This window comes from Dermacentor silvarum, chromosome 4 (assembly GCF_013339745.2).
Source record: "Dermacentor silvarum isolate Dsil-2018 chromosome 4, BIME_Dsil_1.4, whole genome shotgun sequence".
NCBI classification, from domain to species: domain Eukaryota; kingdom Metazoa; phylum Arthropoda; class Arachnida; order Ixodida; family Ixodidae; genus Dermacentor; species Dermacentor silvarum.
Window position 1 is genome coordinate 148,882,223 of NC_051157.2, and position 23,964 is coordinate 148,906,186.

General features: G+C 44.9%; 1 protein-coding gene and 1 long non-coding RNA gene across 2 annotated transcripts in view; both read left to right on the top strand.

The window, feature by feature from the left end:
- Positions 1 to 1,333: 1,333 nt before the first annotated feature.
- On the top strand, positions 1,334 to 8,747 carry LOC125944813 (uncharacterized). The gene is made up of 3 exons (XR_007466521.1): positions 1,334 to 1,446; positions 2,676 to 2,782; positions 8,657 to 8,747. It is a non-coding gene; the product is annotated as an uncharacterized LOC125944813 (long non-coding RNA).
- An 8,449-nt stretch (positions 8,748 to 17,196) lies between these two features.
- The window catches only part of LOC119448980 (uncharacterized), a 10,753-nt gene continuing 3,985 nt past the window's right edge, over positions 17,197 to 23,964 (top strand). The window contains exons 1-2 of the mRNA XM_037712181.2: positions 17,197 to 17,408; positions 21,857 to 22,149. Of these exons, the coding sequence (XP_037568109.2) occupies positions 17,202 to 17,408; positions 21,857 to 22,149 (500 nt within the window). The 5' untranslated portion in view covers positions 17,197 to 17,201. The remainder of the gene's footprint in view (positions 17,409 to 21,856; positions 22,150 to 23,964) is intronic.

Here is a 23,964-nt window from a genome sequence, read left to right on the forward strand (position 1 = left end):
CCACTAGTGGTACTCCATACGTAGTGTGGCACTGCAGCATCATGATTATTTTGGCACCTCGGTGCTATACTCTGTCAGTACTGTTAGCTAATTGGTTCGTATTTGTGAGCTGGATTGTAACGTTGATAACAAGACAAAAGAGAAACCTTAAATAAGAAAAGTAAAGGATATACGTACATAACAGCATTTTGGATTACGAAATGGACGAATGGCGAACAGGACAAAAAATTATGCAACAGGGCACAGCGATTCCCAGTATCCGCTATACTCTCGAATGCCATTATTGGTAAATACCGCAGCAATCACCTCGCTCAAGTGTATACATTTGGCCTGCTACTCTCTTGGGTTGCTCCTTCCATAGCCAGTAGCACGTAGTAATTGGTCTTTTGCCACTCCGTGATCTTTGTTTGCCTTCATCTATAAATCAGTGAACTTGCAAATAGCTAATTGCCGTGCCACCTCATCAGCGTAAGTATCCTATTAAAAGCTAATAGCAAGGTAGCAGCAAGGCTATGAAGGCGCCCACGGTAATCGTATCTGAGAAGCGCACATACGCGTACAATTAAGGCGTACCGTATACATTTCCCTAATATGATCCTCTGCCAAAACATTCGGAGCATCGGCACGCGAGCAGCTCAAGCATGGAACCGTAGTAATACCTGCTGAGCACAGTAATGTCGAGCACCACTATTTGGCCGACTCGTGGCAACAGTCAGGTCGATTGTTCATGGTTTTATGTTCAGGATTTTGTGATCGCGTGTCCTCTGTCTTCAAGGTTAAACGGATGTAACTGGAGCAAGGCGCGATGAGAGTTGCCAGTGAACAGAAGAGGGCACTTACCGACAAGACAGCGCCGGGACTCTAGGACAGAGTACTAGCACCATGAATCGCACCAGTAAGCTAAGGTTCATTGCGTGCGTTTTTGTGGCATTGTGCGCATGTAAATCTTACATTATAAACTACAAGATATATATATATATATATATATATATATATATATATATATCCGTTTACAAATTTTTTTGAAACAGGAAACTAAGCTCTTTTTTTTTTTTTTTGGAACGCTGGCCTTCAGAATTCGGATGTCAGTTCGGTCTTAGTGCGCTACATTGCTCTATTTTCGCGGGGGGTGAGAGCTTTGTCCAGCTGCTTATAATGCTTACTTCATCCGTGTGTTCTGTGCTTTTAGAGTAGAATATATACTATTTGTTTGTTTATATGTACAGTATTGTTGCTTGGAAAAGCATATTACCACACTATTTCACAGCAAAAGAACATTGATTGCCGATTTCCGGCAGACCCTGAACCACGTTAGTGGGCAGTAAAACAGTACTTTAAATCCACCACTTTTCATCATTAGTGTTCTCTTATTTACCAAACCATTGCTGTGTATATCTAACAGTGAAGCCGTTCGGCGGGACGCACATCCGGGTCACAGCTTTGAATGTAAGTTCCACTTTCATAACATCTGGGAAATCGCTTGCAACATTATTAGTATACTTTGCGAAGTTTAGGCTCACTTTACGGACATGCTCACTTTAGGCCTAAGATGTGGAATTGCATGGGCAAGTAAGTTCTTGCTGAGGGTGTTAAGCGGCAGCCTGCCAATGTAGCAGAAAAAATACTAAGGAAAGTAAATCGCAGTTGAGTGTCTTGGAGAGTCTTTGGACCAAATAAATAAAGTAACTAGTTGGCATAGAGTTTTCTGCCTGCTCGAACTTCGATCTCTTCTAAAAGGCCATCGTTTAATGCTTGCTTTAAACACATGGTCACAGTACTGATTGTGAGGGGGCAGTAGTAGTCCTGCACTGGCATCGAGAGCTAACTATAGGGCTCAAATTCCTTCAGTTGGTCCGGTGAGTTGAACGACGCACTTCCTCTGCTGAAACGCGTCTACAATATTCGAGTTCCTACAACGTCACGCACTAGACGATGCGCGTTGAGAATGTTTTCGAGTTGGATAATACAAAGCCACAGTTACACAACAGAACGAAATATTCTAGGAATACAATATTTCTCACCTAATGATGATCTGGAATCCATATTCAAACGAAGTACAAAGTAATGGAGTACCTCCTTCGCAACCTGCAGACTATCTTTTATAGACAAGAAGAGCCAGAGAATTTTACTAAGGTCATCTCCACAGAATGCAATTTTATATCAACACATATATATGTTGAAGGCCTCCTTTGCCAACCAAATATGCAGAATGGCAAAATATGGTTTAGAAAATATCATAAAATACAATGATTGATAGAGCGAACTTAAAATAGTACACGGAAGAGCATTTATGTGAACCAATGTGTGAGAATAAAGTTGAATATTTCTACATATCTAATACGCACCTAACGGGATGAAACAACAGAACATCAGAAAACAAGAGCATATACAAGTTAGACGAAAGGATAGTGAAAACACGCAAGAATTTAGACAAAGTGAATGTAGACGTTCAGTAAATATTTCGACTTGAAAACTAATAAGTTGTACACATTTATTAGTAAGTATAAAATGTGCTGTTGGCATCTATAAACGTTCGACGGTGGTAGCGCACTGCATGCTGTGAGAAGCGTAGATATTTCAGTTATCTGTAGCTTATCAATGTGTTGCAATGTATCTCTTGTTGAATACGTTGGTCTATGAGAAAGGGTATTTTTTTTATTATTTCCTTGTGGCAGTGGCTGCCCTGGATAGCGCTGAACTGCAGCAGCAATACCAGGACAAAGGAGATGTACGGTCCGATGGCGAATATGATTGAGGTCCTCTCTGAAGAAGCTGGCTTCACGTGAGCGCAATCTCATTTCAACGTCTGCATCCTATTTTAGGCCGGCTATAGCGCCAATGTGCCAGTCCTGCCACTTTCGTACTATAACGCACGAAACTACTGCATAGGTTACAATCGCTTTACCGGTTGCTCAGCAAGTGACAAGGGCAGTCAACTAAATCTCACGAGTGTTACGCTGCTTCCGGTGTGAAAGATATAGTTGCCGCCGATGCAGAACAAATGCGTAATTTGCTGCAGTTCATTACCAAGTTCATTATTATAACGTTATCATTGTGCCAAATAACCTGCCTACAATCTCCATCCGTAAAACTTCTATCGACGTAGCTCTGCGAAACGACGCCAGAAATGGCACAATATACTTGAGTCAAGTGACAATGTATGCGTCATCATCATTATCATCATCAGCCTATATTTATGTCCACTGGAGGACGAAGGCCTCTCCCTGTGATCTCCAATCCGGAGCCTGTCGAGGTTTTGGCGTATAAAACCCTAGTTTGCGTAAATGTTGCTCATTATTGGCATATGTATTATCTAAACGGTGTTCCACACAAGGACATTATTATTTCAATAGATGAATTTATTTCACGAGAACGTAGCCATTTCATATTCACGCGATTATTTCCTCCTGACACGTTTGCACATGCAAGGAATCTGTTTCGTGGGCCACATGCTTCTTTCAGAGCTTCGCTGTTTGTGTTCTCACTTGTGTCGTCCTACGTGCTGTTTAGACTTAGATATCTACCAGCTAGCCAACGTCAACGCGCTAGTACAGTTCAATACTTTCATGTGCTTTAACTATAATTCCCGTGGAATTGGTGAGGGGTCTCACTAATTGCATGCCGTATGCATGCATAAAGCGATTCATCCTGTTCAGGTTAATTATCACAATTACACTTTCTTTATCAAAATTGTTCACTAAAATAATTTTGAATTTGTTAATTGTAGAACACAGGCTCAATATGCTTAATCAATGCCCAACAGTAAGTGATGTCTAATCCCGGTCGTGGCAGCCGCATTTCGATGGGGGCGGAATGCGAACATATGCGTATGCCACGCATTGGGTGCACGGCAAGGTACCCCAGGTGGTCGAAATTAACCCGGAGCCTCTCGAAGTTTTGGCGCGTAAAACCCCAGTTTTTAATTTAACGTCATGTCTGCTTAACCTAAGTACCAAGAGTATAGTGCCACTCTCGAGATAACCGAGATTAAATGTGCTACAAAAAAAATATTGGTGTCCCAGTTACCTGTTTCCCAAAACCTGCCTTCTATAGTTGCTCTGGCGGATGTTATATTGAATGACAATGTGCTTTTAGCAGTTTAGGGATGGATATATTGACAGTGATGCTAGTCTATGTGATATCTCATTAGCAGGACTACGAATTCAGTAGCGCTCGGCTTCAATCTCGGTTTGAAATATGTAGCCTAAAGTGAATAATTTCCAAAAGTATTTAGTGAATACTTGTAATATGTATGCCAACAGCAATTTCTCATGAATATAATTTCTGCCTCTTACTGAAATTAGCCTAATAACTGGTAAAGCGGTATCTGTCAGGGAGAATTTCTAACAAGTCTGTTCTTACTAAAAAAAAGTTAGTTTCGCCTGAAAAGGCGAAGCATTGATAGCGATAGGAAAGTATGGAAATACTTGAAAGATAGGCTGGAAACTAAGGCTCGCAGTTTTAAAGCTATGTAAATTGCAGTACATGACGTAAACATTCGCTTATTAGCTAAACAAGCATAGAGTCACGCGCGCTCAGAAACACGTCAGCAGAAAGGCTTCTGTCGATGACCCCGAGCACTCACTGTCACGACGCTAGCGTAATGAACGTCGGCAGCCAGGAGTCCGCATACTTGTCCCAAAGCGAACGCTTCGTCCTGCCACTCGCTTTACCGTTTCAGCTGTGACGCGTCTCCAAAACTCATGTTACACGACCTGCAATACTATAAGCGGGCGGGAAGAAAGCACGCATTAAGTCACCACCCATCTCGGCTCGCCCTTAGCCCTTCTATCCGCCCCAGATAACCTCCAACATACGGGGCGCTAGTTGGAGGAGTTGACGCGCGCTGTCCTTCCCTATAGCGCTCACTCGATCACGTGGCCCATAAACATAGTGAGGGGAAGGTTACTTACAGTACGTCCCAGCGGAGCATACGCAGAGCTCTGCTCTGCGTATGCTCCGCTCCGCCAGGTGTCGGATAGCAAAGACGCGCCACTTCTGTAAAGCATTTTTCGCCCTTGGTTTCTACAATACGTGTTCTTCCGGAAGGTACTGTGAAGGGCCTCCAGCACTGAACGCGCGGAAAGACGGCGTGTATCAAGCTACCATCCTTCTCGGCTCTCCCTCACATGCTTCCCTCGCATCCGCAGCAAATGTCGCGCGGACTTCTCATTCTGCGCAAAGTTGAACTTTATTGGGAACAGTAATGGTCTTTAATTGTGGGGATAGCCGAGACATCGTCCACAGGGGCAATTCGCTTTGTCTTTGGCTTGCTAATCGACGTAGGAAAAAGGGAAGATAAAGGAGAGGGTGAAAGAGAGAGTGCGAATGACGATGAGAGTGTATAGTGTACTATGTACGCGGTTAATTTGTCCCAAACGTTCATGCAGTGAATTAGAAAAACAGTGAGAGAAGCTGTAGTGGCGCCGCTCTCTCGTTTTCCCTGCTCGAAAGGACTCGTTTGAATTATAGTAGGAGCCTGACAAAACAGAATTTTGTGCGTGCATTTCTCCTGCAACCAATTTTTGAGTCTGCCGAAACGGAGATCGACGATTAGACGGAACAAAATATCAATACCAAATTTCTTGGGAAATTATGCAAGAATGGCACTTAAGTTCATCAAATGTTGCAAAGTACCGATACAACAGACGCTTGTGAGACGTGGCGCAAAGGTAAACTAAAATGGGCATCTGAGCTCAGCACGGGCTTGTTTCCATGTTGGTCTCTGACTGCGCTGCTCGTGTAAATACATTGGAATTAATTCCTTCCTTTGTGTCTCTCCGCGCGTAACATTTTGATGGAGGTTTGCGGTCCCCGTCCTCGCCACGGTGCTCCGCAGCGGTCGCTACATCGAGCTTGTTTCCATGCCTCCCGGAGCCTGAAAGTTATAACTTTGTTCAAGTGAGTCCAACGTTTCCGAGTAGGCCGTGAACAGCCCCAAAGACGAGATCAGGACACCCCTCCCCCTCGTGCAAAAATGAAAACATCGATCGTGTACATCCTCGTGAGCTCAGTGACCACCAAAGGACAGTCAGAATGATACCCGAAGCGCTTAGTTCTAGAAAGTCATCTATTCACCGGGCTTTTACTCAACATTTGGAAATGAAAAAGGCTTGAGCCAACGTGGTGCCGAAACCGTTCACTCCTGAGCAAAAGGTACGACAAAAACAAAATATTGCATTGATTAGACGAACTCCAGACGATTGCGATTAATTCTTGCAGATGGAGGCACCGGCGACGAAACATGCATTTACGACGGCGGCATCGAGCTAAAGTCGCAGAGCATTGCAAGTAGCGGGGGAAATGAATGCGCCAAGGTCGAACAACCACACAAGAACAAATGAGAAATCAGACATGTTGGTGGTGCTTTTTGACTGCCACGAAAGCGTGCATTACGAGTTTGTCCATAAAGATAAAACTGCCAATGCAATTTTCTACGTAGAGGTCCTGAAGCGCCTCAAAGATCGTGTGTGTGCGCTGCGTGCGACCGAATGTAGAAAGAGGGGCGTTGGATTCTGCACTACGATAATGCCACTGCGCACTCTGCACAATTATTGCGTAAGTTAATGGCACGCTTTTCAATCTTTGTGCTGGAGCAACCTCCATGCTTGCGGGATTTCGCCACCCTGCTACGTTTTTTTATATTTTGTTTTTGTGTTCGCCAAATGCAAACCGGCGTTCCGGGGGCAGCATCTCGGGGATGTATGCCAAATCAAAAGGAAACGACATCGCTGCTCAAGCGCTTAGCAAAGAGGAACTCGCAAAGGTGCTTTCGGCAAATGAAGAGGTGAAATCAGTGTATTGTGTCTAACGGGGAGTGTTTCCAAGGTGACTACAATGATGTATCTGAAAGTCTGGGAAATGTGTTTAATTTATAGGCACTGCACGAACTTTTGAGACAGACGTCGTAAACGTGCCATGAGCATACATGTTCCAGCAGATCACAACGCGCAGGCGCTTGTCAAGCATTGCTGGAGCTCAGTGAGGCTGCTCTTTCACAACTATGTTAACAGCGATTTTATTGCTCGCAGCGCACTGCGACTGCTGTTTCACCAGCCCCGAATCTTCCGCTCCAGGAAAAGTCTGTTGTCCAAACAAGACAATGTGGCATTAAGTGCCTGACGTTCTGTGCTGTAATTAGGGCAGTCGCAGAGGACGCGTGAGATCGCCTCTGTAGAGTGCCACATGCCTGGCGGTAGCACACGCTTTCGAGGCTTGTCTTAGCAAGGTAATATTGGGTAAACGCCAGCTCGAGTCTCGGTCTGTGTAGCACAGCTGCATGACTTCGCTTTGCGTTGTGGAACACTGGTTCACCATAGCCTGGTTCCAGCGGGAAAAAGACTATCTTCGGCGACTGTGGGCGCTCCGTATTGCATAGGATAGCAGTACCGCAACGTCTTGGAGAAGGCAATGATTACAAAGTGTAATAATACAGTGTCGATAGGCGGAAGATTTGCTTCCGTATTGGAGATTCATTGCCAGAAAAACCGCAATGCCTCCCCTGAGCTCTCTGATGCGGTAATTTTTTAGTGCTTCCTTGTACAAGATAGAGAATTACTCGTCCCGTCCTCTCTTAATTAGTTTTCCGATTTCTTGCAATGTTGACTTAGAATCTTAAAGCATACTCCCCCGGCGTGGCTCGTCAGTACAGGTGAGTGGTAGTGTCTCACCAATAGCTGGTAATTAAACTGAAGTTGAAAATGTTTTGTGACCAGTCTTGAAGCGTCAGCTTAGGCCACGTGTTGGAGTCACGACTGCTGCTGTTGCAAAACATGTGAGGTTCAGCCAACTACGAACGCAATGAAAGTGTTACTGTATTCCCTGTCAATATAGGACAAAGATACTCACTTCGCAGTGGCTGTCGACATTCTTGATTTCTTTTCTAGTCCGGGTAAAAATAGCACAAGCTGCAGCATAACCTACAGTGCAGTGTTTAGAATTCAAAAAGGTGAATAACCAAACGGCAGTATAGTTTCTACTGCGAAGCTATAGCCTTGGAGCGCAAACCTTCACTGTAGTTGATGGGTGCTTCAATTTACTTTGACAGGAGTTAAAAGCTCGAAACTATTTAAGTCGCCATTTTGTCAGACCAACTACTGATTGTCCTCTTCACCCTCACCAATGGAGAACAAATACGAAATTCTGTCCAGCAAGGTCCCAGCCATCTTATGCATTTCCCTGCAGCCATGTGCATTCGGAAGCTGGGCGCTAATAGTGATCTATCGCACATTTGGCTTACAATTCAAATCAGAGCCTGGTGAGGCACACAAAATTACAGCGGGGCGAGTCGGCAGCTCCGGCGCATGCAACGCTTGATATTATTGGCGGCACCTAATATTTGCTTGACTATTAGTCTCCTAATGCGATTTGGATACGCCATGTCCACTTCCTCAGTGATAATGCGGCCAAAATTAACTTGTTCGAGGACTGGAGACCATAGTAATAAAAGTATCCTGTTAGTGGCGTTTTACTACCACCACTCCAGGAGGTAGCATAAAGGTTAGAGAGCTAATCGAGAGCTAATCTGCACATTGTGTAAGAACGGCGGTCGTGCAAAATATGGGACATATCAAATTATATAGAACCACGGATTTCACACTTGCAAGATGTGCTCTGACTTCAGCAATCTCACATTTCGCTCATTTTCACTTTTCAGCTATAACATGGTTTGTCCAGACGAAGGAGGCACAGGCATAGCCCTGCCAAACGGAACTTGGATAGGTCTAGTCGGCGACCTGTATAGAAATGTAAGTCAGTGCCCCCAGAGGGAGCCGCCTCTGTGGCTATCTATTTGTTTTTTGTTTTTTGTTTTTTTGCGCTCGCTGTATGGTAATCAACAGTAGAATATATGTTCCCGAGGCGTTCCTGTGTTTTGGCACTCTTTTGCATTGAGCAGAAATATAGTGACGCACAGCGTGACCCTGCGAGTTAAAAGACGATCCCAACTTAACGAGTTCGTTGCAGCCCGGTCAAGGAGCAAGGACACCAGAAGGCATGAAGAAGATACGCACGCAGCACTGTGTGTATTCAGCAAACCCACATGCCACTCTCGCCAACCTAAGAATGATGAAAATGCTTATTCAGAAACAGCTCTTTAGGACCGCACTAACTGATGAAGCTTCCCAACCATGTCACGGCTGCATGATCCCACCTTCATGAAGAAGACAATTAGGCACAATACTTTGAAACGAAAGCACCGCAATTGGTGACGAAAAGGGAAAATTTCTAGAAGACTTTCCTCTATCACAGTTAACCAAAAACGGAGCGTATACACAAGCAAAACAGCGCATATTATTGTACAATAGGACAAGTAAAGGCTGTTCAGGGGCATAGCGCCATGCAGTTCGCATGTCCAGTAAATGCGACCTATAATTTCCTGTGAGAATCCATTGGACTTTCACTTAGACTTAGTCGACGTTGTAGCTGGCATAGCCTCTGTACTACAGACGGAGCGCGATCCCTGAAAGCAGTTATGGAGCACTGTGGACCTCTTTCGGTTCATACCCCAATGCGCCAGACAGCACGGTCTCTGTCTCAACCAATGAATGACGAATGAAGCGCCACCTGAATGGTAATGGTAATGAAGGTAATGGAAGAAAAAGAATTCTGCAAACCCAAAGCACATTTTGGAATCTATCTGTGTGAAGCGAAGCTTTCGTTTAAATAATGCTATCAATCTTTCTCTTCTGCAACGCGTTTTGAAGCATATCGATTAGGTGCCTGCCCAGCAAATTAATGAGAAGCCTACAACACCACCACGCGACCCACGTAATTCAGGCTGCTGAGTAATTACTCTGTCTCCATGATGGAACCACTGTTCATCATACCAACTCCGGGACCAGCCCAGTTTATTAATTGCATTATTTCCAGAGCCGACCCAGCTTACTCAGCAAGAAGCTGCACCGAGCAAAGGCGGTAAAACATGTAAAAGAAGACACAGAAAGCTTCGATTTATTAAAGAAATTAGGCTCTTGAAGGCGTATATTTGTTGCACATACAATATGAGGTGTCATTTGTTGCTTTATTATGTAATTCAGTAAAGAACAGGGGCGGCAACCTGCAGTCCGTAAGGGATAGTACAGACTGGGCTACATATAGGCCGATTCGGAATATGAATGCCGTCTTTTGTGGAAGCTAGTCGGCAAGACAGCAGCAGCAGCCACGGTCAGCAACGTCCAGGAGCTTACGCCTAGAAAACTTCATTTCAAAAGAAAAAAAAATGAAAAAACAGTCAACGCCATTGCGAGCTTAATGGCTGCGGAAAGCACGGAAGGCATGTACACGCCGGTCTCCTACGTCCCCCCCTTTCTGTGTAGATCTGGCGCACATATAGACATATGCTCGAGCAGAGAGATCGGTTTCCTGCACGAAATCTAGGAAAGCTTGGATTACCCTTTTTTAGTGGAGCTCCTTTGCTCAACAGTTTCTAGAGGCCTCGCTGACCGGAGTATGAGGCGATAGAACGTACACACCATTGCGCATGCGGATCGCTTCATGATTGTGGGCTGGTCGTTTCAGAAGAACGTGCGCCGCGGCCTCACGTAACGGTCTATCGAGAGCGCCTTAATTGGTTTCATTTTACCTGCAGTATTCGCAGCACTTCGTCACGGCGCGGTGTACAAAATTGCCGTGTGACATCTAAGGGCTGAAGGTTGCAACGTAGTACTGCCACCTGTTCACTGCCTGTGCTATGCAGCCGCTAAAATCTGCAGAAGTGACCTCGAAATTTTCGGGGAGGCGCATGGCTTTCAGCATACCCTTGAAATACCTGTGCTCGTGTCCCCCATTACCTCGGATTTTTTCGCAACTGCCGCACGTAGTATTGTACGCCGTTTAATTACCCTAATATCTCGCAAATGGCACCTTGTCGGAAGAACGAACACCTCTGTACAGTGACCTACGCGAGGGGTTTTTTAACGATCGCCGCGCTAACTCAATATCCCAACGGGAGGCGCCTCTTTTCGCATGATTTCTGTCTCACGTTCACTTGTTCCTTCTCAGAGGGCTGACATCGTTATCACCCCGATCTCGGTGACGTACGATCGTACCCAAGTTGTAAATTTCTCTCCACAAATCATGGCGGAGTACTTGACCATCTTGGCTGGATTCCCAGACCTGGTGGAAGTCAGCGCCTTCGGAACACTCATGGCGTTTCACTGGCAGGTAAGTAGGGAAAATGCCGCTTTAGTGAATTGTAATATGTTTGAGTACGCTGCCAAGCACTTTACTTCCGTTGTGGAAAAAAACACGAATATATCGCGCGGGAGGCGATAGATATTAACACAGAACCATAGGTCGTCATACTGACTCACGAGCACCTCGCCTGAAGGATTCTGACCCGATCTTGGTCATTCTGGAGGCTTGGCCAAGATCGGGCACGCCACCAGTGGCACATTACGAATAGATAAATCTGAAAATCCAGTAAATCAAAAAAGTCCTTATATATTTCAACAGCGGAGCTGCTTAAGCCGGCCGTTAGTCCGTCCCTCGCGGACAAAAGATGGAGGCCGTTTCCTGACGGTAGTGCAGAAAGGGCCCAAGCGCAATGGCACCTGTGAACTAGCGAAGCTGAGCATGGCTAAGTCTAGCCAAGCATGGTTGGGACAACTTAAGCTTAGTCAGTAATCGATAGCCAATCGATAGCCAATGAATAGCTATTCGGTAATCGATCAATGATAAATAAATTCCGGAAAATGCTGGGGATGACTTTGTAGTGCTTAGCCTAGCCCAAAAGCCAGGACTATAGCTAGGTGCCCATCAGCTCCGCTGTCTCTTTAGCATTTCGCCTCCAGTGCAAGCTACACTAATATTTTATGCGCTATTCTATTACCAGGTCGATGTGCTTTAGAGATACTTGTGAGCCGGCATTGTTTGTTCAGTTTTATATGTAGAATTTTTATTGCGATAGCAATTATATGGACACTCCAAAGCAGATTTCTGCCGTCGGCGTCGCCGTAGCCGTCGCCGTCGCCGTCACCGTGAGGTTCCGTATGACGTCAGTGGAGATGAAATCGTCGTCGCGCGCCGAACGCTGTATGTGCGCGTGAAAGGGCGCGAGGGACGCGCGCATTCACGGGGAGTGAACCCACGGCGGAGAACAAACGCACGTTCTGCGCCTTGCTCCCTTAAGGGCTGCAGAAGTAGGCGTCTCTTTCCTCCTTTACAATCACCATATATGTAGAGCAAACGCGCGTTCTTCCGACGCGCGAAACGCCGTGGGGGGGAGGGGGAGGGAAGTAAGGGAGGCAACGTTTAGCTGCGGCACCAATGGCGCTGAGCCGTGCTCCCTCAAGGGCTGCAGAAGATAGCGCCAACCTTTCCCTTTCCCTCAAGAACCACTTATCATCATCATCGGCACCAAGCGCCTATTTATATCAGAGGCTCTGGCAACAGTCACCAACGCCGCACGCATTTTGTGCGAACGCGGGCAAAACGCCGACGGCGTCGACAACGGTTCTGCGCGTTGCTGGTGCTGCTGCATGTCCAAATTTATACAGCTGATAAAACTACTATCCTTACTCCGTATAGCTCTCTACAAATTTGCTATCGCAATTGATGTGCGACAACTTTTTTTTTTAGTTACGCTATACAAAGGTGTAATTAAGAAGCAAACATAAGAAGCCAACATCATATGCAACCAACAAGCAATGACATCAAGGACAGCATAGGGGGAATTAACTGCACTTCTTAATTGAATTAAAGAAATTATATATAAATGGAAATGAAAGTGGATGAAGAAACAACCAGCCGCAGGTGGGATACGAACCCACGTCTTCACATTACGCGTGCGATGCTCTTACCAGTTGAGCTAGCGCGGCGCCGTTTTTTCATTTCATCCACTTTCGATCATTTCCATTTATTTATCATTCCTTTAATTCAATTGCGAACTGCAGATAATTTCACCTATACTCTGTTTCAGTAGTTCCGTGCAGCAGAGCCAGTGCTACGTGGCCACTGAGCGCAGATTCCTGCGAAGAGAGATGTAGTGCCACTGTCCGCGGATATCGTTGCTTGTCTTGGCCTTAATAAGTGGTCTAGTCGGAACATGTTTACTTGAACTACGATTTTGCACTGCGATTCTGCGCGCAAAGCGAGAACACTGCGTCCGTAACTTATAAAATATCAATAGAGGCTAATAATTTTACTTGGACGTGATGAGTCGCCAAATCCGACTAACGTAGCGTTGCGCCACGTCGAGAGAGATGACAGGGCACGGAAGGACACATTTAAGATGTGTTCGCGCTCCTGATTGGTCGAAGAGGCCTGTACTTTCCACAGTGCTGCCCGGAACTACTGAAACAGAGTATATATGCTGCCCTTGGTGTCATTGTTTGTTGGCTTCTTATGATATATGCGTGCGCGCGCGCGCGTGTGTGTGTGTGTGTGTGTGTGTGTGTGTGTGTGTGTGTGTGTGTGTGTGTGTGTGTGTGTGTGTGTGTGTGTGTGTGTGTGTGTGTGTGCGTGCGTGCGTGCGTGCGTGCGTGCGTGCGTGCGTGCGCGTGCGCGTGCGTGCGTGCGTGCGTGCGTGCGTGCGTGCGTGCGTGCGTGCGTGCGTGCGTGCGTGCGTGCGTGCGTGCGTGCGTGCGTGCGTGTACGCCGAGATAGTGACCAACCCAGCAGACAGCCGTCAAGCCAAACCCGGGCAGTAGACAAACACAGCTTCGCTATAAAAACTAAAGAGAATTAAGGTTTTCTTTAAGTACAGCTACAGCAAAGTTTATATTGCACATTTTAGTATTAATAAGAGACCACGAAAAGAGAAAAAAAGAATATAATAAACTCTCTTCCAAGAAAAGCCTGCGAAGGATAGAGACCTGAATTACGCATTTATGTTATTTATGTATGGATCCAAACTAGCTTGATGCAGAGGATCCAGATGCTTCTTATTCATTTTCATCGTGTTTTTATCTTTTTGGCAAATAAATTCAAAATTCAAATTCAAAATTCATTCATGCTTTCGCTGGGTTCAGTGCATGAAACTGCGCTTAAACCGAGCATGAATTGCATAATATTACGAAACAATTAAATTGCCTCGAAGAGATTTCAGTAGCGTTTTAGTAGTGAAACAACCATTTCGCAGCACTCTGTCCGAGACGAGAAATCGCATCCCCAGACGAACAAAACCAATGTCAGCATCTCTTCCTCTGCTACTGCCGTTTGATGTTTAGAACTCTGCGCGCGACGCAGCTGTGTCTCTCACCTGCCTTATGAAAATGCACGTCTTTCAGTTGGGTCAGCATAGGGGAAACCTGCGTATGAAGGAAATATGTAATGCTATTATAACTTACATCTTTGCAACTGTACTACCACACGCCGTACTTTGATATCGTTAAAGCGTTACTCATTCATGCATGGGTCGCGTAAAGAGATGACGCCGTAGTCGCGCCACACATAACGCAATTGGAGCTTAATTTAGCCTCTCGCTCGGCGTTCAGATAAGCGTACCTCAACAGTACGTTTGTCAATTCGAGCGGTAGTGGCCGCATTTAAGATAGCTCATTCAGCCATAGAAGGCATAATTTATCAAACTCAAACCTGTGCTCATCAGGAGTTGAAAGGCTTACAGGTGTGGAAAGTTGGTGCAGAAAGTTTGACGGTTCCTCGGCTATATATCACTCCCGCGTTCGACACGCAGGGTCCAGAAACGGCATGAACAGACTCGGACCGAATGGTAGAGGGTTGCCAATTCGCGTTCACCACTTTTGATCACTGCGGGCCCACCACGAATACGAAGCCAGAAAGATTTGACCGCAGTACCCGCACTATAGCTGTATCATAACTGCTCGGCACGTAAGCTTCGTAATGCGTGAATAAATGTCGCTTCTGTATGTGGTTACGTCATTTATGTGCCCTCAAGCGCCTTACACGTTCAGCAGCACGAACAATTGTTACGTGAAGACGTCTCACGTACCCCACTGCGGTTGGCGTCCTAAAATACAGCCTACCCAATAATTTTGTTTTTTCGAAGGTGTGGGCGGGCCTGCTATGCTCCTTGCTGACCTGCGTGATGACTGCTGTTCTGTTGGACATCCGTGAGCACGCCAATCAAGGCTCGAACATTCGACTGTGGCGAGTCTTAGAGGAAAACTGGTGGCTGTATGTATCGGCCATGTTCATGGAATGTAAGTGGCATTCATCATATTATATATATTTATTTTTTCAAGACACATTTCCAGCGTTCGAGTATCTTTAACTGTATGTGGTTCCCACCATACTAAGAATAAGGGCGTGACTTATATTTGTGGATATTAAACATGGAAATACCTCGTTAACTGTACTTGTCACTCGCAACAGTACAGGTCATGACGTGTTTGTTGAATGTCGCACTTTACACTCTCGTACCTAATTGAGTGCCTGTCGTACGCTGCACTTGTCTTGTTTCTCCATTTCTAATTATTTCTTATATATTGGCTTTTATAAGTAAAGAGCATTCATGGCTAGGAACTAGGTATGAGTTCTTTCCAAAAGGTCGCATTCATATGCTGCCACAAATTGTGTAGTATAGCAGGCAATTTTATTACATTTTAGTCATGTGTCATGTGTAACTCGAACTGCAGTTTCGTAGGGCTTGTAATAAATGTTGCTTATAAATATTTCTGGTAAAAGTTGGCTAAAATTATTACTTTAGTGTGCGCTTGAGTCCTTACATCCTGATAAAGCATAGATCGTGTTTCTTTCTTCAACGCGAAATTGGCGCAGCTTAAGCAAAAGCCTTGACTAAAAATATCGCCCAGCGCTTTATACTCAACTGATACTGCCTCATTATTCAGATACTGTTCATATATATTCATTGATTAATCAGAGATATTCAGATAATTCAAATAACGCTTCGGCACATAACTGATGTTTAGAAGAAATTACATTCCACTAACTTAAAAAAAAGGCCCGCTAAAAGACATTTAGCAGTAAAATCCTGCTAGGGTTTTTTTTTTATGTGAGCAACAGCTTTTTGTCGATGTATAAAAATGATGAGTACCAAATAAAAGGGCGTCCCGTCATTTGAGAAAGTGCAGTTTTCTTACTGGTGGCAAAACGTGCATTTGTCGAAATATTGGGTCAATAAATCTGCTCTATTTTAATTCCAGCTATAGGCTTGTAGGAATTGTCTGTAAGCTGCAGGACACATATTCCCTCTAGTAAATTTACTGCGGATAATGCACGCAATAATATCGATGCACATTGGTAGCAATCTCTGCACGACCCTCTTAGAAAAGCACGACGTCCAATTTCTAGCTCAAGCTACTTGCAATAGCATAATAGCTACGTGACACGTTTCTGTATTGCGGTACTATACAAGACTTCTTGTGGCTTGCGCATCCTCACAAGAGTGCCATTGCTGCTGTCGAAGCGCTTTGTTGCACGGTTTGCGGAATACCCGTACTATGGAAATAATGCGCCTTGCCTCCCTAAACACGATAGTCTTATGGTCAAGAGCTGATTACAGAGTTAAATGCAAATATGAATGCAAATATGAATTGCAAATATGAATGCAATTCAGATCTTAATGTTACATTTGGAATTCCAATTATTACAATGACTACAAGGTGGTCCGTAACACTAGACCCTTTTTCGAACAAGGCGATAGCCTACCATAGCCAACTTGCGCCAGGAGCCACCTTAACACGGGGCACCAGGCATTTGCATTGCTTTGCCAAATGGAGCTTCCGTTCGCCGACAAAACGCGCGCCAAGCCGCGGCATTGACAAGTGTGTTCAGCCACGCCTGATCTCCGTAATTTGGGGCATAGAGAAGCTGTGGATTGCCGTAGCTCGCTACTATAATGAAGACTAAGAGGCGGATTTGGGCTCCTCGCACTGCGGGTGCGAGGAGAGAAGAAGCAGTATAGTAAACTAAGCGTTCGCAGGGTCGGCCACTTTCTTTTTCAAAGCTTTTTCCGTCTATTTTCTCCAAACCACCAATTCTTGGCCCATCCCCCACGGTGGGTAGGTGCCATTTGTGCAGAGGAAAAACAAACAAACAGACGGCCGCTTGTGTCCTTCTGTGATCACTACGCGACAAATCTGGGCCGTATTCACGAAAACGTTCTTACGCTAAAGCTGGTCTTAAGAGCATATTGCAGCCAATCGCGACGTTAGGCATATTGTTAGAGACAGCGGCCGACCAAATGCGAAGAGCCGTCTCACGAACAAACAACTTTGTCCGTTCGGCCCCTGTTCTTCTATTTCGCAGCATCAATGCGCATGCCCCGAGGCTCGCCAGGACGGCTGATTCTCGCCGCCTGGTGGCTGACCGTGCTTGTCCTGATGAACGCCTTCACGGGACACATGAAAGCCACCATGATGCTTTTTCCGGAACCGAAACGCATCGACAGTTTCAAAGATCTATCCCAGCGCACCGAGATTCGCCCTTTCCTTTGGAAAGGTGGAGCCTATGAAAACCTGCTCAAGGTAAAAAGCCGGCAGATCCCACGCCCTGTGGGAATCGATGTTATGCGAAGCAGTGTGCGGGGAGCCTACCAAGTCAACGAAACGACCATGACATCACCAAGACCTAGGCGGCTCTTTCATGACCGTCATGACACGCATGCCATGACAGGTGTCATGAGTCCTCAAGAGTCCCTTTAGCTACACCTAATATACCTTTAGGTGAAAGCCTTAGTCATGCTCATGACTTTGACTTCGACCATCAACCTTTAGCCGTTTCCTTCACTTATTACCACGTCCGAACCCATTTCAGTGGTTTTTGGGTATTAATCTTTTTCACTGAGTCATTGCCATTTTTGCTGAGGCATGCCCATGACTATGACCTCCCACCATCCTTTAATGTTTCCTTTACTTAATACCCACGTTCGAACCTATTTCAGTGGTTTTTGAGTGTTAATCTTTTTTTCGTGGAGTCATGACGTTTTAGCTGAGTCATGGTCATGACTATGACCTGTACCATCATCCTTTAGTGTTTCCTTTACTTAGTACCCACGTCACAACCCATTTCAGTGGCTTTTGAGTGTAATTTTTTGCTGAGTTATTGCCATATTTGCTCAGTCATGGTCATGACTATGACTTCTACCATCATATTTTAGTGTTTCCTTCACTTAGTACTCACGGCAGAACCCATTTCAGTGGCTTTTGAGTATTAATAATTTTTTCGCTGAGTCATTGTCAGTTTTGCTGAGTCATGCTCATGACTATGACTTCTACCAGCATCCTTCAGTGTTCACCTAGTACCCATGTCCGAAACCCAACCCCATTTCAGGGGTTTTTGGGTATTAATCTTTTTCACTGAGTCATTGCCATTTTTGCTGAGGCATGCCCATGACTATGACCTCCTTTTTTTTGCTGGATCATTGTCATGATCTACATGACACGCATGTCATGTCATGACATAAATTTCATGTCACTATTGCAAGCGTGAAGAATAAAATTAGGTTGGAGTGCATACAGCAGGCATTGCCAAATCCTGGCTGGGAGCTTACCACTGTCGTTGAAAAGAAAAGTGTACAATCATTGCATTCTACTGGTGCTAACATACGGGGCAGAAACTTGGAGGCTAACAAAGAAGCTCGAGAACAAGTTAAGGACCGCACAAAGAGCAATGGAACGAAAAATCTTAGGAGTAACGTTAAGAGACAGGAAGAGAGCGGTGTGGATCAGAGAACAAACGGGGGTAGACGATATTCTAGTTGACATTAAGCGGAAGAAATGGAGCTGGGCAGGCCATGTAATGCGTAGGATGGATAACCGGTGGACCATTAGGGTTACAGAATGGATACCAAGAGAAGGGAATCGCAGTCGAGGACGGCAGAAAGTCAGGTGGGATGATGAGGTTAGGAAATTCACAGGCGCAAGTTGGAATACGCTAGCGCAAGACATGGGTTATTGGAGATCGCAGATGACATTTATGTCATGGCCTATCACTTATGTTCGTCATACACTCCTGTCGTACTATGCCAAATTTGGTACCTATCAAGTTAACGAAACGACCATGAGAGCACCAAGACGTAGGCGGCTGTTTCATGACCTACATAACACGCATGTCATGACATTCATGTCATGACATATCATTTATGTTCGTCATATACTCTTGTCATAGTTTACCAATTTTGGTACATACCAAGTTAACGAAACGACCATGAGAGCACAAAGACGTAGGCGGCTAGATAGATAGATAGATAGATAGATAGATAGATAGATAGATAGATAGATAGATAGATAGATAGATAGATAGATAGATAGATAGATAGATAGATAGATAGATAGATAGATAGATAGATAGATAGATAGATAGGATAGATAGATAGATAGATAGATAGATAGATAGATAGATAGATAGATAGATAGATAGATAGATAGATAGATAGATAGATAGATAGATAGATACTGTCAAAGTAGCAAATGTTTGCCAAGAAATGCTTCGCATTTAAAAATGTCAGCACGCAATTTCATCGTGCAAATCATGATCATAATAATTCTCTTTCCAATGTTGTGTGACTACAGTATACGCGGCGTTACCATTTATTTCATAAAATGTTATATCGGCCATTAAAAAAACGTGTTAAAAGTGGCTACTTTGTAAGCTATACAACTACTGTGGTGAAGCATATAGTGTGCCTAAGGGGTTGCTTTTGGGGTCCTTGCTGTTTATACTTATGGCAATGACATGCGCGATGTGCCTAATTCAACAATTTGTTCGTGTACGACGACGCGAGCGATCTGCGCCATCTGCGGCGGGGACAAAGTCCGCCTTGTGGTGTGTTCTCGCGGCTTAGTTCGCGTTGATGCGAGCGGCAGCACGAAGGTCAATTCGCTCGTTGCTGCAGCCGCGCTTACTCACTCCAGCGTTTTGACAGCGAGTTTCCTCGGTGAACGAGTGAGATGCGTTCATGTTTGCTTGTGCACGCGTGACACCATGCTTGTGTTTACAAGATTATAGTTCCGATAAAACTACTATCCTCACTTCGTATAGCTGTCCATTAATTTGATATCGCAATCAATGGTTCGCCTTTCGGGCAAAATTGCGACATATTTTTTACCCGTTTTAGTAGCTCAGTGCCTATGGCGTTGTGCTGCTGAGCTCGAGGTCGCGGTTTCGACCCTGGCTCCGATGCGGGAGGAATGCAAAAACGCTCGTGTACCGTGTACATTGGGTGCACTAACGAAAAGTGTAGAAATTAATCCGGGGTTCCTCACTACAGCGTGCCTTATAATCAGAGCATAGCTTTTGCAGGTCAAACCTCAGTATTATTTTTCGTGTGTGCTCCTAGGAGTGGGGTGTAGTGAGGCGCTGTAGCAGAACATTGCGCATGCCTTAAATGCTTGGTCAAGGGACAAATAAATATAAATGCCTACTGAGAAAACATCTAACCAGGCAAGTTCTTTCAGAACTGGTACTGTTCTTTGAATTAATTCTAGCCAGGAATGACTTGACTGCTGCTCGGCTTCAATATCGCAAGTGCAACATGTGCCATGAAGCGAATAATTCCAGTAAATTAGTGATTCTAGTGAGTCTTCGGGACAGTGTAATTTGTTATACAAATTTGTCACACTCTTCAAGTAATCCATCTGAACGAACTAAATTAACCTATATGCACCATACGGTTTTCTTTAATCTGTTCGAAATCAGGAAACACACTGTATATATGAATATAGCTGCGCCATAAAGGCATACAATGTCTTGACAAACGCGTTCGGCGCCTGAATACGCAGGGTCGATATACTGTAATCAGTGGCTGCGTTCGCAAATGTCGCTATACCTTTATCATTTGCAGGATTTTATTCAAATACTGATGCCAACGTCCCTAATTTTGCAGAAGGGTTCAACATTAAGCATGTTGGTACTTTGCTGGCAATTTTATTCTTCTGCTGAGGGTATATTTAGAATGCGATTTTCTTTTTCGCGAGAAAGGCAGGTGTTTCAACAATACCACACTACCCAGTTTGTCACGTGACCATAAACTGGTGCGTCGAACGTCGAGAAAACTTCCCTTACTTGATTGTGATTAAGCCATACCTAATATTCACCATAAGGCTTGCCTTTGCCTGCGAAGGACGTTATATGAGGTACGCCAATGGATGTCACCGAGATCATGGCCACAAATATCTCAAACCTGCTGGTCGTCACAGCACTTCTAGTACCTGGGCATGCCTCAAGAGCGTGCAGCTAAAGCTCCTTATAATTGCCACCTATATCATGCATTAGTTAATTATACACGTAAACTATTACTGAACCTTACTATGATAATTTTATAAGTAAATATAATGCAATTTTGTCCCATTTTTGTAATAATGTCTTAGCACAAAGATAATTTTTTAAACAGAAGCACTTTTGGTACTTCTTCGATTGTAAAGCGTGGGCAGTCCTACTTCTGTGAGCGATCGAATTTGTCGAAGTATCACTATTTTCACGTAATCACAGTGGCATAAACCTTACTTGTTGCACTTGAACATTCTCAAACATTGGCGTTCACTTCGAGATCAAGATGGGAGCCTTAATTCAGATGGCACACACGTAGTGGTGCATTCTCGAACCGATACGTGCACTTCCCGCTCCTCTTGAATTTAAAAAGGCGGTTTTATGAAAAGCGCCCGGACTAGTGCAGTTTTATTTTACTCTTATTTCACTCGACAATCCCCTCCCGTGCTTTTTGTTACCATTGCCACCTCATAGTTTCCCTCCCTTTTCTTTATTTCAGCCTGGGTACAAATTGGTCTGTAAAGATTGTCAATTCTATCATTCGTCTGTTCGGCAAGCATTTCTGCCGGAGCATCGTCACTGCTTCGCGGAAATATTTTAACCCATTTCGATGTCTTTATTCTCCGTTGAATTTAAGATATTCACAATAAGCAGGCTGTCAATCCCAACTTGATACAATTGCACTCACTGAATGACATATACGCAGAAATCCTTGGACGTCGAAGAGTACCGCAAGGTGTGGAACTTGATTGTCACGCACGACGGCCTTCGAGAAGACAAGCACTTGTACGATGAAGAGAATCTCCGAGAGGTTTTGGAGGGAAAAGCGGTGATCGTCAGCGACTACACCACCACGCTGTACCAAGCCTCGCAAACGTGCCGCCGCCGTCTTGCCGCCGGGAGCTACTACTTTGCAAAGGAGCCCACATTTTCCACCAAGCTGTCCATGGCAGTAAGCAGGAGTGTGGACCCGGCGCTTATGCAGCTCATGAACGAAAGGTACGCCCTGCTGTATTTTTGTAGGCACGCCTCGAGCAATTATAGTACGTCATCAGGTGAGCCTGCAGGAGATATGGCGCAAGTGATTTGAGCATGTAGAGCACACCTTGGGCGCTATAACGTAACATGATTTCAAACTATTTTGATTCCAATTTCTCAAATCAGCTTTCACGATTGGTCAAAACATTTTCGGGCCACTCCCAACTTCGCCTGTCTGTCACGCGACGTCACGAAAACCGCGATAGCTCCCCATCTGATATAACGTGTACACACTGATTATGCATGGTTAAACCGCACAAAAGAAAAAAATAATCATTCCTGATTCGACGCCTTTTCACCATTAGCCCTCTGCTATTGGTCCAATGTTTTCTGGCTACGCCCACTTCGCCTGTCTGCCAGGCAACCTCACAAAACCACGAAAACTCACCACGTCCAAGTGACGTGTACGCGAAAAAAAATGCATTATTATGCCGAACAAAACTGAAAATTTTTCTGAATAGCCACAGACTGCCCCGTTCCGAAAGGAATAGAAGATGGCTGCCCGCCGATATCTCAGGCCCTCGGCACTCACACCTGCCGGTGAGCATGTATTTATTTGCGCATGATAAACCTTTTTGCGTGGCAGTAAAACGTTATCGAGCCCTTTCGGCATGCATACGACATCGCTCTGCCAAATCTCCATTGCTGAGGATCCTTCCGTTGCACGCCGCCGCGATTTTCGACCAGCCACCACAAGCCAAGTAAGGCGAAGCGGACCAATCAGAGAAGCCGGCACCACCCCTTCATGCGGTTATCTATCTTCACTGTGCTGGCTCGGCCGAATCGAAATCCTCTCGACTAGAGCGTGCTCCTCGCGACTTGTCAGCAAATTAGATAAGAAAAACCGCTGAGTGTAGACAATGTTATTGGTTTTGAAAGCGGACAAAGGTGACCTCCTATAAACGAGGAGAGTGTTTGATTGGGTTGTTCAGACAACGCTGCGGGTCACCGCCCGATGCTTGCGTCGGTGGTTACGGAAATTTGACGTCAGGAGTTTGGAATCAAAACAGTTTGGAATCATTTTACGTTATAGCGTCCCTTGAGCTTGCAGAGGACCGCAGATATCGATTTGCGTAGTTTCTCCTAATTTTGTCTCAAAGAGGATGTAGCTAGGAATGTAGCAATTCTTTTATTTCGTGATTATGGCGAAGCAGCCCACTTGGGGAAAAAAATACGTTCACACAATCACGTATGGTGAGGAGATACACAGGCGCTGATCTGCAACCATATAGATCACCAACTAGCTCGTCAGTACCTATCAAGTAAATTTTATTTAGTGCTATTTATTTTGACCTTGGGAAAGCAGGAGGTACGTTGGAATAAATATTTTCTTTTTTCCTGTATTTATTGGTTAAGCACGTCAATACTTTTGCAGTTTTGATTCAGCGTTACTCTTTTACGAGGACTCTTGGCGTCAGTGCTAGCAAAGCTTCCCAAGCCGGTGAGCACATATCAAATACATGACTATAGATAGCGTGTCCACAATACTTTAATATGGTACTTTCCTCTGCTACAAGTGACTACAAGTTACCCGCAAGAGAAATTCTGGAAATCATCAAGTATATATTCAACAAAAATGTCGCAGTTTCACCCGAAAGGCGAAGCATCAATTGCGATAGCAACTTAGTAGAGAGCTATACGGAGCAATGATAGTAGTTTTATCAGCTGTATAAACTTGGACATGCAGCAGCACCAGAAACGCGCAGAACTGTTGTCGACGCCGTCGCCGTTTTGCCCGCGTTCGCACCGAACGCACGCGGCGTTGGTGACTGTTGC